The sequence below is a fragment of the Bos indicus x Bos taurus genome, chromosome 22 (assembly GCF_003369695.1).
Source record: "Bos indicus x Bos taurus breed Angus x Brahman F1 hybrid chromosome 22, Bos_hybrid_MaternalHap_v2.0, whole genome shotgun sequence".
Taxonomy (NCBI): Eukaryota; Metazoa; Chordata; class Mammalia; order Artiodactyla; family Bovidae; genus Bos; species Bos indicus x Bos taurus.
Window position 1 is genome coordinate 9,490,381 of NC_040097.1, and position 16,702 is coordinate 9,507,082.

The window sequence follows — 16,702 nt, forward strand, 5'->3', positions numbered from 1 at the left end:
ACCCTCCCCATCCCAGGATTTTGCAGATCACCCCATGACCTCCATACTGCCCCGGGTTCTCCATTACCCCGAAACCATGTCAGAGTTTCCCATCCCCTTTGTTCCCGCCTCCTCTAATGCAGATCCCCCCTTACGTCTCCCTGCAAAGCCTCACCCGAAGGCCACGCTCGCCAGCTTTTCCAGGCAAACCTGGGTCACCCTGGTGGTGGAGAGAAGCCCGTATCAAACAGATGAGTTAGGCTCAAACTAACTCAGAGAGGGGCGGCCAAACGGGCCTGGGTACTGACTGGACAGGAGGCAGGAGGATGGATGGGATAACCTGGTGGAGCCCACCCCCCAGGATTCCCACTCAAGGACAAAGGATCAGAAACCACAGTGGGAAGGAGTCTCACCGGGGGACCGTCATCGCCCTTCTCTCCAACTTCACCCTGTGAGACATGAGGGTCAGTCCTGATCCCCAACTCCCACGGGTGCCAGCATACTCTACTCCACACCCCCCAGCACTCCCCCAGTCCAGTCCTCTCACGTCTCGTCCTCGGGGGCCGACGGGTCCTGGGGAACCGGGCCGCCCAGGGTCTCCCTTCTCTCCAGGGGGTCCTGAGTCGCCCTGCAAAGGAGGACAGAATGACGCTGCACGTATAGCCAGACCTTGAGGGGAGGGGACCCCAGAAACCTTGATGGTACCTGAGGTCACAGGCACTCACCGGGGGTCCTGCTCTGCCAGTGAGGCCAATGGGACCCTGCAGGGCATGGGGAGGAGGGACAGGACTTAGTTGGGGCTCCCAGGCACCATCCCATCTCTTTCTGTCACATTCCCCTTCCCCACATTTACGCACTCGGCCTCCAGGGTCTCCCTTGGGGCCAGGGTCTCCAGGAAGAGCCAAGCCAGGTGAGCCCTGTGGAAGGAAGGATCAGAAGTCAGGGGACACAACTGTCACCTGCCCGACCCCCTAACACTTCCCACACTTACCTGTTCCCCTTTGAATCCGGTAGCTCCTTTGGGCCCGGGGGGGCCCATATCTCCCTGGAGGTGACAAAGACGATCAGCCTCAGCCCTAGGCTCCATGAGCCCCACTACCCAACAATCATGCCACAACTGTCATGACCTCCAGGGGCCCTGCTTGAGGCGTGCCCTGTGACCTTGATCTCAACCCTGTAACAGCTGCCCTTCACGTCTCGCCAGACATACCTTCTCTCCTTTAGCTCCAGCACCCCCAGGTCCCTGAAAACAAACAGGACAGACATGGCTTGGCCAAGGGATCATAGTACGACAGCCCTGATTGGGGTTGGGGGTATATATGAAACCGGAAGTCTCTGCCCAGAGGTTACAGAGTCACCACTGGGAGCAGGGCAGGGGTTACACGGGGCTCATGGCCTGTATGATGGTCATGGGGGTCACAGCATCACAGCCAGGAGTTGGAAGGTTTGTTACAGCATCAGTCACAGAGCTCTGAGCCCACAGTGCTGGTTTCCCGGTGGGTTACAGTGCTCAAGGGGCTGTGCTGTGATCAGAGACCCACCCTCCCTGCACTCACCACTGCAGGGTCTCCAGGCCGACCAGGCTCCCCCTGTGGACAGAGGATAGCAACAGGGCTAGGTCAGGGACCCACATGGGAACTCAAAGGCCCAGGGTCCCACCTGCCACAATCCCTAGTATAGGGGGGACTGACTCCCAGCCCATGACCCACCTTCTCTCCTCGGCGGCCGGTCGGTCCTGGTGGCCCCTGCACATGGAGAAAGCGTGAGCCCAGGATGGGGAGGAACACATAAAGCCCCACTCCTGGGCCCACAGTCACAGACTTACTTCAGGACCCTCGGGCCCAGGTCGTCCAGCAACTCCTGGCAGCCCCTGGGGAAGAGAAGCAGAAATGCTGACCCAGGTGGGGCAGGTGAGAGTAGAGGGATGATGGCAGAGAAGGGCTGGAGGTTCAGGACGGGGGTCCCAGAAGATCAGGATTGAGGTCAGCAGGAAGACAGAAACCAGGTCAGTGGAAGTCAAGGTCAGTTCAGCAGGGTCAGAGATATAAAAGCAGGTCCCTGAGGTTGAGGGTTAGAGCCTGCAGCAACAGAGATTAGAAGTCATGTGAGGAGTGGTGGAAGGTCAGGGGCAATGGAGGTCAAGGGCAAGAAGCCAGAACCAGGAGGGGTAGGGAGCCAAGGTCAGCTGGCACGGGGGGTCAGTAGGCTCACCTGTGGTCCCACTGGGCCAGGCGATCCACGTTCACCCTGATGGAACAGAATGGGTCAGAACCAAGTCTGCCCCAGACCCTGCAGGGCCCTGAGAGACCCCCCAGGGTGCACTGACCTTCTCTCCAGCGGCCCCTGTTAGTCCTCGGTCGCCCTGAGGAGAGAGACAGGAAAAGGGCCTTCACTGCTGAAGCCCAGATGAGGTGTCTCAGGCTCCAGTCATCCACCCCTGAAACGCAACCTCTGACCTGGAGAGAACACTCACCTCCGTCCTCTGCATCCCCTAATCCTGCAGGGGTCCCAGCGTGTCACCCCTCATACCTGACCTCCCCACAGGGCACGTTTTTTGTTTTTTCTTTTAAGTAATTTGGGTCTTTATTTAATTTGTTACAATATTGCTTCCCTTATTTTATGATCTCTTTTTTTGGCCATGGAGCATGTGAGGTCTTGGCTCCCTGATCAAAGCTGCACCCGCTGTATTGGAAGCTCGGAGTTTTAACCACTGGGCCCCCAGGGAAGTCCTGGCACTTACTTTGGGGCCAGCATCTCCAGGAAGTCCCCGAAGGCCCTGAAAGGGGTTCAGAGATTTGGGTTTGGTAATAAGGATGGAGTAGAGGGTTGATGGCTGAGGCTGAGGGCTGGGGCCTTGCCCACCACACTCACCCGCTCACCCGGAATTCCGGGTTGTCCTGGGAGGCCCGGGGCTCCATCTTCACAGTCACCCTGAAGGAGGAACAGATGGTAAAAGAGCCTGCTCCCTGCACTCGGACGCCTCCCTCTACCCGAGAACTGTGACACCAACAGGTAGCGTCTCCCACCTTTTCTCCTTTCTCTCCAGGGGGGCCAACTGAGCCTTGGGGTCCGGGGCTTCCAGGAAGACCCTAGGAGGAAGTGAGGAAAAACTGAGAGCCACAAACTGGCCCAGCACTGCCCTCCCACTGCCTCAGCAGAGCCCTTGGCTCCTCTATCCACACCTCAAGCGTGGCCCCCAGGGTCCCCAGCAGAGCCTCAGAGCTCCCTCACCGGCAGCCCAGGCTCGCCCAGAGCAGCAGTGCCGTCACCTGGTCCAGGGGGGCCCTGGGAAGGAACAGCAGGTCGGAGGATGGCCAGGGGCAATCAGGTTCCATGCCACCCCCAGCCTAACGTGCCCCTTGCTTACCTGCTCCCCACGATCGCCTTTCTCACCCTGGAAGAGAGATAATGACCCATGACCACACCTCTGCTTCCCAAGATCCCAGGAGGAATGGGCGTCTTGTGGTCAAAGTGGGTTACAAAGGTCACGGAGGACCTGAGGAGTCACGGGCGGGGGGTGGCCAAGAGGGCCTATGGGCTCAGAGTGACCAGTAGGGGTAGTGTGGGCTCAAATGAGGTCACCAGGTCACTGGGTCACATGGTGGTCATGCTGTCACCTTCACAGCTGTTCCAGGAAATCCCGGGGGACCCCGGGGTCCCGGGTCCCCCAACGGCCCACGAGATCCAGGGGGACCCTGATGGAAGAGACAAGGTATAAAGCACAATCCCATAGACCCCCATTCTCTCCCACCCCCCGTAGGTTCCCCCCACCACCATGCTCTAGAACTTACTGGAGGTCCAGGGTCCCCTTTCTGCCCAGGAAGCCCTGGGCCCTCGCCTCCAATGACTTGTCCAGGCTCTCCCTGCAGGATAGAGAACAGCAGGCAGGATTCAGGGTATGGGAACCCTGAGGTGGGAGAAGCCCCAGAGGTCCCCAGCTATTCCTCATGATGCCTTAGGCCCTGCACAGTGTCAGGCTGGGGGGCAACTCTGCTCCCCCCGGGACATCCAGCTTGGTTCCCTCCCCTCCGTCCTTCACCTACCGGCTCCCCCTTTGGGCCTCGAGGTCCTCGCTCTCCCTGAGGGCAAAAGAGCAAAGGGTGATGTCTGATCTCAGCGCGTTTCAGTTTGGGCCCCCACAGGCCAATCCCACTCCACCACCCCGGGTCCCCACACCGCAGAAAGAGCTCTGGGAAAACGCCAAGAGGGAGAAAAACTTACTGGTTCTCCACGAGGGCCGGCCCACCCTGGGGAGCCCTATAAACAGAAGCCAGAGTCAGAACAGTCAGACCACCTCACCCACTCAAGCAAAGCATCCCATCATGTGAACTGAGAGGGCAAGGCTTACTCACCTTCGGACCAGGGGCTCCAGGAGTCCCAGGGCGGCCAGGGCTGCCTGGAGGCCCATCTGCCCCAGGGAAGCCCTAAGGAGACAAAGAGGTCAGAGCAGGAAGGGACCCTCCCTCAGTGCCCCTGGTTCACTGGAGGGGTGCTGACTGACTGTTCTTCACCTGGACCCCTCACCCTACAGGCTCAAGTGCTGTTGGGGATGGAGCCGTGGGGCCAAGATGCTGCCCCTGAGCTGAAGGGAGCCAAACCCCAGGCACAGGGGCAGTGATGAGGCCAGGGCCTTCCGTGCCTTGAGGACTTCGAACTTCCACCCAGGCTCTCCGGTGCCCTCGAAACCCCACTGGCCCCCTCCACTTCAGACCCTTCCCCAAAGTCTCTGCCGCAGTCTATCACATTCACTTAGGCTTCCAGAAATACTCTGAAGCTTCGAGGATTGTCTTAGGGGAACCTCAGTGGTCTCTACACTCACCCTCTCGCCCTTCGCAGAAGCACTTCCAGGAGGTCCCTGGGGGCCAGGAGCACCAATCCTGCCCTGCGAGGAGAGAGCAGGTGAGGGGACACTTCGCTACTCGGGGTGTTAGACGACAGGCGTGGGGAGGCACTCACCGGGAGGCCGGGGGGGCCAGGAGGCCCGGCTTGTCCTTTCAGGCCCTAGGAAAGGTGATCAGTGAGTCCTCTGCTGCTGGCCTCCCCTGCCCCACTGGGCCCCCCAACCCATTCTCTACCCCCCATCGGAGCCACTCACCATCTGTCCGGGTTCCCCCTTCTGGCCCTGGGGAAAGACAAGTCGAGTGAGGGTCAGAGTGGCTTGCCCCAAGAGTGGCCCTCACTCACACTCTCAACCCTGGACACTCACCTTTGGACAATGCACTGAGCAAGGCTCTGGCTGTGGCTGTGGATACAGGGTCTCCTTGAGGTCAGGCAGTTCAACCCAGAGCCCCCAGACCCATTCTTCTCCACCACCTAGTCCCCCAGATGCCCCTTCCAAACCTGCGTGGTCAAGGCTGTCTGACACAGGGCTGCTGCCAGACTACTGACGGCCCGCTCCAAGCTCAGACCATCATCCACAGCGAAGAAGGTCTGGGAAGGGTCCATGCCAGGCACCAAGCGACGCAGCTGCTCTGGGTCAGCTCCCGCCAGCCCCAGCATCATCACTCTGAGCCCTAAGGAGTGGTCCAGCAGCCTGCATGATGACCCTGCCGGGGCCAAGGCTGCTCCCAGGTCCCATTCCCACCAGCCCTGGTCCTCACCAGCAGCCTGGGCCTCACGGATAGAGTTGAAGATGTCACCTCTCAAGGGCTCATCCACCAGGAGAACCATCACCCCCGGCACATGCCGGCGGCGTCCAGGCGCATCTGGTGCCAGCAGGTATCTGTGGGCTGTAACCACGGCTGTGCCTGGGAGAAAGGACATGTCAGAACCCAGGGGCACCGAGCTCCCCAAGGGAGAGCCCCAAGAGTCCATGTCCATTGGAGTCCTTACCCAGGTTGTTCCCACTTGGGTCCGTGTAGGGGATGTTGCGGATCTTCTGCAGGATGACGCCAAGGTCATGGGAGCTGTTCAGCGACAACAGTGGGGAGGGCCGGTGACTGTAGGACAGGAGGCCGACCTAGGGTGGGCAGACACGGAGCCTGGAGAGGATGACCCAGCAGGGAGAGGGGACACAGAGCCTGGGGGGCGGGTGGGACACAGAGCCCAACATGTGTAAGTAAACCTGCGCTATGGGGCGCTCAGCGGTGATGGCAGGATGTGGAGTCGACCAGCTAGTGAGGTGACCTGGAGCCTGCGGAAGGGCTGGGAGAAAACCTGGACCGCTGGCAGGGCAGGGAAATGGTGTCGGGGCCAGGGGTGGGCAGAGACAGGCCGGAATCCGGCTGCCTCTGGGGCCAAACCTGGACGGCCTGTGGCCCGAGAGGCCCGAGTGCAGACACCAGGTGCTCCAGGGCTCGCTTCACAGCCTCCGAGCGATGAGCATTGTCTCGAGTGGCGTGCACCAGGAACACCACATCCATCAGGCCGCGGGGACACGCTGCAGGAAAGGGGGCTGAGTTTCTGAGGAGCCCGGCCCATCCAGCTGTTCTGGTGGGCCCCTTCTGCGGTGCCCACCCTACCTGGGCTCTGTGTGATAGAGGCTTCAGGACCGCGTACACCGTCCCGGACAGGAGTTAGGGAGAAGAGGTAGGAGATGCCCAGCTCTAGGCCTGTCACCCGCTGGGAACTTGAGGTCCCCGGAAGTGTCTGTGAGGCCCCAGGCAGTTCTGCGGAGGACAGAACTCAGTTAAACAGGATGCCTTCCATGGAGCCCCCACTGCCAACCTGCCCCAACCCAGGCCTCCCCTTCACCTTGGCCAGGGCCTCTGAGAGGCCGCCAGGATAGGATGTAGCTGGATACCCCAGACACTGGGGTCCAGGCCAGAGTCACTGAGTCGACTGACGTGTCCACCACACGCAGTTGAGTGCTTGGGACACGAGGTGACTCTGGAGGAGGAATCAAAGACCAGGGATCAGAGTCTATGTCCTGAGAACCCAGAGAGATCTAAGGAGACCCTGGGGCAGATTCAGCTTGGTGAGGGAAGTGTCACCGGAAGTCATGCTGGGATCACCCCAGGTTAAGAATGGTAGAGGGGGCTACAGGAATCACTCAGAGTCATGGGGTGCAGGAAGTCAGGGTAGGTCATCAGGTGCAGGAAGTCGGGGTAGAGGTGTAGGTCATCAGTAGAGGTAGGAGCACACCAGTGTATGCAGTCACTTCCGAGGGGGGCCCTTCTCCAGCCGTCCCCAAGACGCTCAGCCATATGCGGTAGTGGGTCGCTGGCTCCAGCCCATCCAGGTCATAGCTGCTGACTTCCGGCCCCAGGACTCGGGACTGTTCCTGGCCACCTGGGGCAGGCGTGAGAGTGGAGGTTGGAGGCATGTAGGAGGATGCTACATGCTGGCATTAATGGGCATGTCCACCTCACTGACCCTCGTTTACCTTACTGACCATGACCCCCGCCAGCCTCACTGACTGACTCTGCAATTGGGGTCTACCTCCTGACTGTGATCCTCATTCTCGCTGACTCTGCTGAATGACCCTCACTGATCCCACACACCCAAGTGACTGATGCCAGGTATCTTCAGCAATCCCGCAGACCCCCCCACTGACAATCCGTGCCCGCTCTCACGGATTTCACGGACCCCACTCCCAGCCCCTCCCCCACTGATCCCTAACTCCGCCACCCCCCCACCGGGGGTAACTCTCACCCTCAGGTCGCCAACGCAGACGGAAGCCGCGTGCACCAGGCACCGGCTGCCAGTGCAGCCTCAGTGAGTGCTCCCCTCGCTGCTCCACGCGAAGTGTCTCCAGGGCTGGAGGAGCCTCCGGAGCTAGAGGAAAATAAAGCACGCCCATCAGGGAGGCTCCGCCCCACCCCGATCTGTGCCAATCCCAGGCCAACCCTGGAAGACGCACCGCCCCCAATAGGCCCCAGGATCCAGGCTGCATCCCGCCTCCCCCAGAAGACCCCACCCCCACAGGTTCACGACGACCAATCCCTGGTCCCTTTTCTATTCCCGAGCACAAACCCCGCCCCCAAGCCCTGGAGGAAGCCAAGGCTCGCCCCAGCCCAAGCTCTGCCTACGGGTGGTGACGACAATGGAGACAGGCGCGCCCTCGCGGTCCCCTATGAGTGCGGTCACTCTCACTGAATAACTGACTCCGCCTTCGAGGCCCCGTATTTCTGCGGAGTCCGTGTTTCCTGGGAGAATCTGCTGTCTTGTGGGGCCACCTGGCCAGGTGAGCATAGGGTAGCAGTCAGAGATAGAGGCGGCAGGCCAGAGGGGGCAATCCCAGCCAGGAAGGGCAAGTGCAGGATCAGGGAACCATACCCTCACTCCGGCCCCAGGCCAGTCTGTAGGCTGTGGCTCCAGGGACCCCCACCCAGGTGACCCGCAGAACGTCACTGGAAGCATTATGGATCTGCAGCTTCGACACACTGCCCACGGGCCGAGGGTCTGGGGGCAGAGGCAGGGAAAAGGGTCACTGGAGAGCTGGCAGAGAAGTGGGTGGCGGAACAGGCATTGAGACCTTCCTCAGTGCAGGAAGGGCTATCTGAAGCTCAGTGTGAGGTGAGTGTGACAGGTCAGTGTAGGCAGCTCCCGAGAGGGAGGAGCTCAGTGCCTCGGGGTGGGCAGTGGGGCGCAGCCAGGAGGTCACTGTGCATGGCCTGCTAGTCAGTATGGGGCAGGTCAGTGTGGGGAGAGAAGCCTCAGCGGGTCAGTGATGGAGTGGGCAGCTGGAGCACTCAGGAATACACAGCAGGACAGGCCAGTCAGTGACTTGTGGTTAACAGCTGGCCAGGGTCCACCTACCAGTTCTCACAACCGCAGAGGCAGGCGTCCCGTCCACACCAGCCACACGGGCCCACACACGCACGGTGTACTCAGTATCTGGCTCCAGTCCATCCAGCTCGGCCACCGTGGCCTCCCCAGAAACCAACTGGGATTTCTCTGGGCCTAGGAGTGAGGATGAGTGTAGCCCTAGGACTATCCTGACTCTGACCCCCAATGTCCCACCTGGACCCCTAAGAAACCCCCTGCTCCCATTCCACCCAGACCTGCCCCACCCCAACCTCCAAAACCTCTGTTCCTTTCCCAAATCCCTGGTTCCCACCTCGGCCTGAGCGCCAGGAGACCCTGTACCCTGTGGCACCAGGAACCCGGTTCCAGGTGATGGTGACAGATGAGCTGCTGACTCGAGTCACATGGACCGATCTCACTGGGCCCAAGGGATCTGGAGGGGAGAGGCAATGGGGGAGTCTGATGGAAGAGGCAGCGGAGGGTCTGATAGGGGAGGTGTTGGGTATCTATCTACTAGAGGAAAGCAATGGGAGTCTAACCGGAGGCAGGGATTTGACAGCGGAAGGCAGTGGGTGGGTCAGATGGGGAAGGAGAGGGGTTCGGACAGAAGGGACAGTGGAAATCTGAGGCGGCAGCAGACAGGAATCTGGGAGACCAGAGCATCTGACAGAGAAGGTAACAGGGTTCTGGTGGAGGTATTAGGAGTAGAAAGTATATAAGTCTAAGAGGAGGGTCAGAGCTAGCAGAAAACAGGCAATGTGGTCTGAGAGGTGAAGAGGTGGGAACCTGAGGGCAAGAAGAGCAGGGTGTTGAGAGAGAGGCAGAGGAATCTGAAGAAGGCAGGGACTTCGGGGGAGCCAAGGGAGACTGAGGGGGGAGCAGGGCCTCTGGGGGAGGAGGCAGTGGGGATCTAAAGCGGGAGACTGGAGTTCTGTGGAGAAGCAAGGGTCTGAGAGGGAAGCCATGGGGTCTGACAGAGCACTGGAGAGAGAGCGCCAGGGGGCTGGGTCAGGCCCTGACCGGTTCGAGCCACGATGACCGCAGGAGGGCCCTCCTCTCTTCCTCGCAGCGCCGACACGGCCACCTGGTAGGAGGTCCCAGGTCTCAGCCCCACAATGTCGGTGGCAGTAGAGTCTGAAGGAACTGTCTGGCTGGACTCCAGACCTAGTGTCAGAGGGAAGTGCTGGCACACATGGCCCCTGCCTGCCCTTGGGCCCCCACATCCTGATCGTCCCCCACTGACAGCCCTCCCACCCCCGCCCGCTGACCATTGTCTGTCCTCCAGCTAATCCGAAATCCGCTGGCTCCGGGAACTGGTCCCCAGGCCACCCTCACTCGCGTTGCGTCCGATGCCATGACCCGCAGCCCTGGGATGGCCAGTGGGGGTTCTGGCTCTGGGAGTTAAAGACAGAGGTCAGGGATTAAAACCAGGACCCTAGAGTGAGTCAGGCAGCTGTCCCCCCGGCCCTCGCGTGCCACGCTCACCCCGGCGGACAGTGAGGATGCTGGCAGCGCCCTCCCGGCCGCCTACTCGCGCTGACACCCGCACTGTGTAGCTGAGCCCAGCCCGGACGTCATCCAAGTCAAAGGCCGTCTGACTCCCAGGAAGCACCAGGCTCCGCTCAACCCCTATGAGAGAAGGTAGGACAGGCAGGCAGGGGTCAGTGAGGGATGGGGGCGGGGGACAAAGGCGGTCAGTGATGGACAGAGATACAGGGCGAAAAGGGTCAGTGAGGGATGGGATGTGGGACAGAAAAGGGTGAGATGTAAGGACAGGGGATAAAAGGAGTCGAGGGTCAGCGACACAGGAAAAACAGGCCTGTGATGAATGGCGATAGTGATGGGAGGGAGCAGACAGGGACATAAGATGCAGGATGTCAGAAGTTGGTGGATGGCAATGTGAGCTGACAGGTCATTAATAATGATGTCGGGTCGGTACTGGACGGGGGCAGGGGAGGACAGTGGTCCCAGCTAAGCTTATAGAAGGGCAGGGGTTGAGCTCGTGGTTGTGGAGAAGATGAAAGCCACGGTCAGGGATGTGGGGTGAGGAGTGGAGACAGATCCAGGTGCAGAGCTAGGCAGGGGCAGGACAGGGGTAAGACAGGCCCCGTGACAGGTGTGGCTTCGGGGCCTTCTTGGGAGATGGATGGACAAGGAGACAGGAGGAGGCGGTAGAGCCCCAGGAGTGGAAAGGGATGCAGTAAGAGTGCAGTCAGACCCCGAGGGCTGGAACTTCAGGGTCAGCACAGTCTGGCGGTGTCTTCCTCACCCTGGGCGCTGCGCACAGTGATGCGATACTCGGTGGCGCCGGGAACTGGGCTCCAGGACACTCGCACACGCTGCCCAGGCAGCTCGGTGGCCTGGAGGGCTGTGACGGGGCCCACGGGCAGCTCTGGACCGGCAAGAGAGCGCCGCATGAGAGGCGGCCTGGGACATCCCTCCTCCCGTCCCTGCTCACCTGACCGTGCCCACAGGGTCCTCACCAGTGGGGACCACGGTCGCTGGGGTGGCCACCTCACGGCCCTCTAGCAGCGTGTAGAGAGTGAGGCGGTACTCGGTGCCTGGCTGCAGCCCATCCAACTGGTAGCGGGTCACGTCAGAGGGCAGCACCACCTTCTGTGGCACCTCTAAGCCTGCAGGAGGACGGGGTTAGGCCAGCCGAGGCCAGGCCTCTACCCCACCTGCCCACCCCGGCCTCCTGCACGGACCGCTCTCACGCCGCCATTCCAGCCGGTAGCCACGGGCCTCAGGCACCAGGTTCCAGGAGAGGAGGATGGACGTGGGGCCCAGGATGATAGGACGCAGGGTCTGCTCGACGGACGTGTCTGCCGGGGGCACGTGGGACATCAGTGGTCCTCTGTGCCCGGCCAACCTGCCCACCCAGCCTGAAGGAAGCACCCAGCCCTCTCACCAGTGCGGGCAGTCAGGGAGGTGGCTGGCCCCACGCTCCGGCCAAGCAGGGCACTCACGGTCACCTCGTAGTCGGTGCCAGGCTGCAGGTCCCTCAGCAACACTGACCCCTGCCCAGAGCCCAGCTCCTGCTGCTGTGTGGCCCCACCTGCCCGGGGGCACAGAAGGGTCAGTGGGTCTTGCAGACTCAGGACCCCACCGTTCTGTCTGAGGCGCAAGGACTCCCTTCCTCCCACAGCACCTCACTCACCCCTGACGACCCGCCACGTCACCCGGTAGCCAGTGGCACCTGGCACACTCTGCCAGGCCACCAGGAGGCTGTGGGCTGTGGTGTTCTGGATGGTCACTTCTGGCCCCTCCAGAGCAGCTAGGGGAAGGTCCCATTGGGGATTAGTGAGTCCAGAGCAGAGAAGGGTTACAGGGGTGGGTGATTGGGCGAGTGAGGTCAGAGGTTAGCAAAACTGCTCACTGGTCCTAGCGGTCCCGCTCACGGCCTCCCCGATGCTGTTGGCGTAGAGGGCGACCACCGTCACTTGGTACTCAGTCAGTGGCCGGAGACCCTGCAGCTGCACGCTGGTCTCACCAGCTGGGACGCTCACCTGTGATGCCCAGGATCAGAGGTCACTCCATCTTGCCCAGCTAAGCCCCAGCCCTCCACCTCCCACTGCCGACAACCTTACCTCCCGCAGCTCGCTTGGCAATGGCTGTCCCAGCCCTGTCAGGGGTGCGTACTGGACCTTGTAGCCAGTCACGGGGCCACTGGCCGCTGTCCACTGGACTCTCAAGGACTGACTGCCTGGCTCAAGCAGCAGGTCTCGTGGACCAGAGGTCGAGTCGTCGGCTGGGGAAGGGGGCAGTCAGGCAACCAGGCAAGAGAATCAGGGGTCAGCACTAAGGGTGCAGGGTCAGCACCAGGGTCAAAGGTTAGGAGCACACGGGATGGAATTGGCATGGCCACGTTGGGGTTTGGGCCGGGGTTCAGGTCAGGGTACCCAGAGTGAGCGGGAACTCACGGGGCAGGGTCACGGGCACACCACCCGCAGTTGTGCACACCCTCCGGGAAACCAGAGGCAGGAGCGTCCTCAAGATGCTGAAGTCATTGACGAAGAAGAAGAAATCGCTAGTCGGCTGTGAGGCAATTCGCTTCAGCTCCTCGGGGTCGGCGTTCTTGATGCCTGAGGTGACGCCCAGTCAGGGCTCAGCTGCCCACATGCCCTCTGACTTGCCCCTGCCCCAGCTGACCCGTCACCCCAGCATGGTGCTCACCCACAGCAAACAGCTTGACTCCCTGCCCCTTCAACCTCTGGGCAGCTGTGTCCACCATGTCCTGGGACTTCCCGTCTGTGATGAGGATACAGACCTGGGGCAGGGCAGGGGCAAGTCAGGACTGCCTCAGACCCTTCACATGGGGTCACCCTGGAAGGCAGGGCAGGGTGAGAGATCACCTTGGGGACACCAGGTCGGGCCAGCTGGGGCAGGAAGACGCGGTCAGCCACGTGGAGAATCGCGGCCCCTGTGCGCGTGTTGCCCCCCTTGTAGCTGAGCTCTCGGATGGCACGGATCACATCTCCGCCTGAGCCAAGTGCATCCAGGTCAAATTCTGTCCTGTGGGGAGGCGGGTGGCAGCAGGCTAGGGACAAGAACCTGTGCTGGCCTTGGCCTCTCAGAGGTCTCTAGGGTGAGGGTGGTGAGTTATCAGGCCCCCTTGAGGGTCCTCTCCGTTCTCTGATTCTGTGATTCCCTCCATCCCTGAAGCTCCCAAGCCAACAAAGTGATTAGGTGCCTCTCTGTGTCCTGCCTGGGGCTGGGCTTGAGCAGGCCTGGCCCCAGTGGGGCTCCCAGGCTCAGGGGCCGGGATGTCTGTTTAATTAAATAATGGTAGGAGGAAGGGCCCTGTTGTACGGAGGTGGACACTGGCCAGACAGGGAGGCCCTCTGCTGAATGAGAGGCTGACGGGCATCAGGAGGCTAGAACATGGGGAATCCAGCAGACCCAGGCCATCTCAAGCCCCTGGCCTCCCCCACAGGCTCTCCATCTCCAGATCAGAAAACAGAGCCCCTGACTTTGGCAGGAGCCAGTGGGTAGCCGGGTCTCAGGTGTCAGGGCTCCACCTGGGAGATCCCTGCTTCTTAAAAGGATGCCTTGGACGGTGGAAGGAGGGGACCCCCTGGATTCCCTAAAACCTGACCCAGGGGCTTGGAGCTCTCTGCTTCTGACTGGGGGAAGATTCCTCGTGGGTCCAGTTGTGGGGGTCCACTGACCGTGGGTCGTCGCTGTACTGCACGGCCGCGAAGCGCACACCCTGTGCCCCAGCTGCCCCGGAGAAGGGCAGCACCAGCCCCTCAAGGAAACCCCGCACTTCGCGGAAGTTGCTTCGGCCGATGGACGAGGAGCCGTCAAGGAGGAACACGATGTCAGCGGCGTAGAGGCGCGTGCAGCTCACTGTGGCCGGCAAGAGTCATCAGGGTTTCTTCCTGGAGCCCACCTACCCTCTCCCCTCACAGTGGTCCCCTGGGGCTGGGGAGGGGGCGGGTGGGCCTCATCCACTGTGCAAACCGGCCCAGGCTGGCTTGGGCCTGGGAGCGGTGGAGGGAGCAGAGGTGGAGCCCGGAGCGGACTCTCCCGCGGAGGATTGGTGGGGAGGCAGAGTCGCTGGTGTGGGGGTGAATCAGGGACTGAGGTTGGCCTCTGGGGACCAGCGCAGACTGTCATAGGGGTAGGGGACCCACGGACATCTGGATGCAGTTGGGGAGACGCAGCGTGGATCGCGGAGGGTTTGGGGAGTCCGGGGGAGAGTTAGGAGAAATGCCCGCGGAGTTGCAGCGGGTGGGAAGCGGGCTCTAGGATGAAGGCCGAGTGGAGCCGGGTGACAAGGTGCAGTGCCCTGGATGGGGTCCTTCCCTGCCGTACTCACCTCTCTCCCTGGGCTGGGCCCACACTCGGGGAGCCCCTGCCAGGATCCCGGCGCAGAGCGCAGCCACCAGGAGCCGCAGCCTCATCTTCCGTGAGGGAGACGGGCAGCCAGGACTCCCGCCTCTGTCCCTCGGCCTCGGCGGGTCCGAGCCTGGCGCTCTCCTACCCTCAGTCCCGGTCTTGCTTGCTGGTCCGAGGCTCCCGTCGCCAGACGCGCCGCAGTCCCGCCGCCACAGCAGAGAAAAGTCCCTGATCCCAAGGGGGCGGAGCGGCGGGCGGGGACCCAGGCGGCCCGCCCCAACACATCGTCCCAGAGGTCGCCGCCTCTGCTACCCCTCCCCGTGACCGACGATCAGGCTCCATTTAAGGGCAAAGCCCCCCACCACTGGTGGCTTTTGGGATTCCCCTGGGAGGTTCTCTACAAGAGAGAGGTTGAGGGAGCCCCCTCCACCCTGTGTAGGGTCAGGAATCTTGGCTGCTTTAAGTCAAACAGACTAGAAGTGACTACTGGAGACCCGACTCCAGAGAGGTTCCTGGGGACCCAAGACGCAGCAGGATGTTGGGGTGGGGTGGGGTGGGGTGGGGGGAGCTGCAGCTGGAGATGACTCACCGCCCCCCTACAGGGGCACCCAGACAGCCCTCAGGCCATGAGTCCCGCCGGCCTCTGCTCTGATTCAGCCTTCCCTGTCTGGTGGGTCTCCTGTTTCCCACCCCATCTCCTCAACAGCAAACGAGGGACTCAGGCTCACCCCAGGGGACCCGAGGCACCGCTGTCTGCACGGTGGGCACCACTGGACACGTCACGTCCGCCCCCACTGTGGAGGGGGAGCCAGGAGAGAATCTGGGTCGTGCTCGTGCAGACGTGGCCATCCCGGTGTCCTGCATCCGCATCCCCCGCTATGCCCAGGCAGATGCCATCCAGCTGTGCTGCAGGGAGGGGCTACCACGTGTGGAGGGCGGCCCACCCACAGCGACAGCTCCTCTCTCAGGAATCCATTCCCTCCTGCCTCCACCCCCACTGGTGGGCCTGACCTGCTCCAGCCAGGCCCCCTACCACACATTCTGAGACCCCCGTCCACCCATCGCTTCCGCCAGGCCCAGAGGTCATTTTGGTCCCCCCCTCTCTTTCTTGCTCCACTTGTAGTGTCCACCTTCATAACTACCTTCACCCCGCTCCTCTCCCCTTTACCAGGCTGACTTCCCATCTGTCTCCTGCAGGTTCTGTGATCATGGACAGTCCCCTAACACATCTGCAGGCCAGAGACCCTCTTTGTATATGCATGTGTTCATTATAGGGGGTGTTACCGAGGCAGAGAGTCACTCCCAAAAGCAGGCCCTGTTATTTTTTTTCTGCTACTCCTGAGTAATTCTGGGAAGCCTGGAGACCACTCCTATACTCACCGCTGCCATTGTGCCCCTTCCAACATGCCTGGCCCACCCCGCCAACCTCTCCTAGGGCTCCACGGACTAATGGGGAAGAGATGGGGACGGCACGTCTATTGAACCTGTCTGCTTTGACCTCCTCTAGGGCTTGAGGGTCTCTGGTGTGGCCAGAGCTGGCCGTGGTGAGGCCCATCCGCATTGCTGGTCTTCCTGTTATTCAGCAGGCTACAGGGACAGCCCCAAATTATCATGGGTACAGCACTGTGACCCGTAGGGCGCAGAACCTTTTCCCAAGGTGAAGATCTTCTCAGCCACATCCAAGGATCACCAAGTCCTCCGTCCCATAGGTCCTATAGGTGAGGGCTGCAGAGAACCAGACAGGCTCTCATTACAGAGGCAGCCCCGCCTCAAGACCCTTACCCCTTCTCGCACGGAAGGGTGGCTGTGCAGAGCAGGGCTGGTACACAGTGTAGACACACACACATTTGGGTCTGGCCTTTAGGGGAGATTGGAGGAACAGGTGAACAGGTGTCCATCTTATCAGAACCATGAGTGACCCCCCAAAAGGAAGGGCAGCCTGCTGTGAGGGGGGTCACTCAAAGGCTGGGAGGAGAGGTTGTTGGTGGAAGGTAGGTTGCAGACGCGTGCCTGTCTGGTGCTCCCGGGAAGCTCACGAGCAGGGGTGTGGCCCTCTGAGGCCCCTGGCTCCAGCCTCCTGGCAGGCACACAGCCTAGGGCCCAGCCCCAGAAACCAGCTCCCTCCATCTGGGCAGTGGGGCCCTAGAGGTCTTTTTCTCCCTCCTACACTCCCCTGGACATTTCCTTCTCT

At 61.4% G+C, this 16,702-nt stretch overlaps 1 protein-coding gene across 1 annotated transcript in view; it reads right to left on the reverse strand.

The window, feature by feature from the left end:
* Positions 1-14,740, reverse strand: part of COL7A1 (collagen type VII alpha 1 chain) — a 30,455-nt gene extending 15,715 nt beyond the window's left edge. The window contains exons 1-53 of the mRNA XM_027522847.1: positions 14,492-14,740; positions 13,839-14,019; positions 13,023-13,182; positions 12,844-12,937; positions 12,591-12,752; positions 12,258-12,418; positions 12,047-12,176; positions 11,828-11,944; positions 11,579-11,725; positions 11,376-11,492; positions 11,151-11,300; positions 10,937-11,059; positions 10,153-10,296; positions 9,936-10,061; positions 9,688-9,831; positions 8,981-9,100; positions 8,680-8,823; positions 8,197-8,322; positions 7,950-8,096; positions 7,573-7,695; positions 7,063-7,209; positions 6,673-6,807; positions 6,441-6,587; positions 6,222-6,358; positions 5,812-5,938; positions 5,580-5,726; positions 5,320-5,492; positions 5,186-5,221; positions 5,075-5,101; positions 4,936-4,980; positions 4,799-4,861; positions 4,332-4,403; positions 4,201-4,236; positions 4,023-4,058; positions 3,771-3,842; positions 3,597-3,674; positions 3,347-3,373; positions 3,211-3,264; positions 3,006-3,068; positions 2,851-2,910; positions 2,720-2,755; positions 2,306-2,341; positions 2,191-2,226; positions 1,805-1,849; positions 1,689-1,724; positions 1,536-1,568; positions 1,190-1,222; positions 971-1,024; positions 837-896; positions 705-740; positions 527-607; positions 393-428; positions 155-199 (exon numbers count right to left, since the gene is read on the reverse strand). Of these exons, the coding sequence (XP_027378648.1) occupies positions 155-199; positions 393-428; positions 527-607; positions 705-740; positions 837-896; positions 971-1,024; positions 1,190-1,222; positions 1,536-1,568; positions 1,689-1,724; positions 1,805-1,849; positions 2,191-2,226; positions 2,306-2,341; positions 2,720-2,755; positions 2,851-2,910; positions 3,006-3,068; positions 3,211-3,264; positions 3,347-3,373; positions 3,597-3,674; positions 3,771-3,842; positions 4,023-4,058; positions 4,201-4,236; positions 4,332-4,403; positions 4,799-4,861; positions 4,936-4,980; positions 5,075-5,101; positions 5,186-5,221; positions 5,320-5,492; positions 5,580-5,726; positions 5,812-5,938; positions 6,222-6,358; positions 6,441-6,587; positions 6,673-6,807; positions 7,063-7,209; positions 7,573-7,695; positions 7,950-8,096; positions 8,197-8,322; positions 8,680-8,823; positions 8,981-9,100; positions 9,688-9,831; positions 9,936-10,061; positions 10,153-10,296; positions 10,937-11,059; positions 11,151-11,300; positions 11,376-11,492; positions 11,579-11,725; positions 11,828-11,944; positions 12,047-12,176; positions 12,258-12,418; positions 12,591-12,752; positions 12,844-12,937; positions 13,023-13,182; positions 13,839-14,019; positions 14,492-14,576 (4,950 nt within the window). The 5' untranslated portion in view covers positions 14,577-14,740. The remainder of the gene's footprint in view (positions 1-154; positions 200-392; positions 429-526; positions 608-704; positions 741-836; positions 897-970; positions 1,025-1,189; positions 1,223-1,535; positions 1,569-1,688; positions 1,725-1,804; positions 1,850-2,190; positions 2,227-2,305; positions 2,342-2,719; positions 2,756-2,850; positions 2,911-3,005; positions 3,069-3,210; positions 3,265-3,346; positions 3,374-3,596; positions 3,675-3,770; positions 3,843-4,022; positions 4,059-4,200; positions 4,237-4,331; positions 4,404-4,798; positions 4,862-4,935; positions 4,981-5,074; positions 5,102-5,185; positions 5,222-5,319; positions 5,493-5,579; positions 5,727-5,811; positions 5,939-6,221; positions 6,359-6,440; positions 6,588-6,672; positions 6,808-7,062; positions 7,210-7,572; positions 7,696-7,949; positions 8,097-8,196; positions 8,323-8,679; positions 8,824-8,980; positions 9,101-9,687; positions 9,832-9,935; positions 10,062-10,152; positions 10,297-10,936; positions 11,060-11,150; positions 11,301-11,375; positions 11,493-11,578; positions 11,726-11,827; positions 11,945-12,046; positions 12,177-12,257; positions 12,419-12,590; positions 12,753-12,843; positions 12,938-13,022; positions 13,183-13,838; positions 14,020-14,491) is intronic.
* Positions 14,741-16,702: the final 1,962 nt, after the last annotated feature.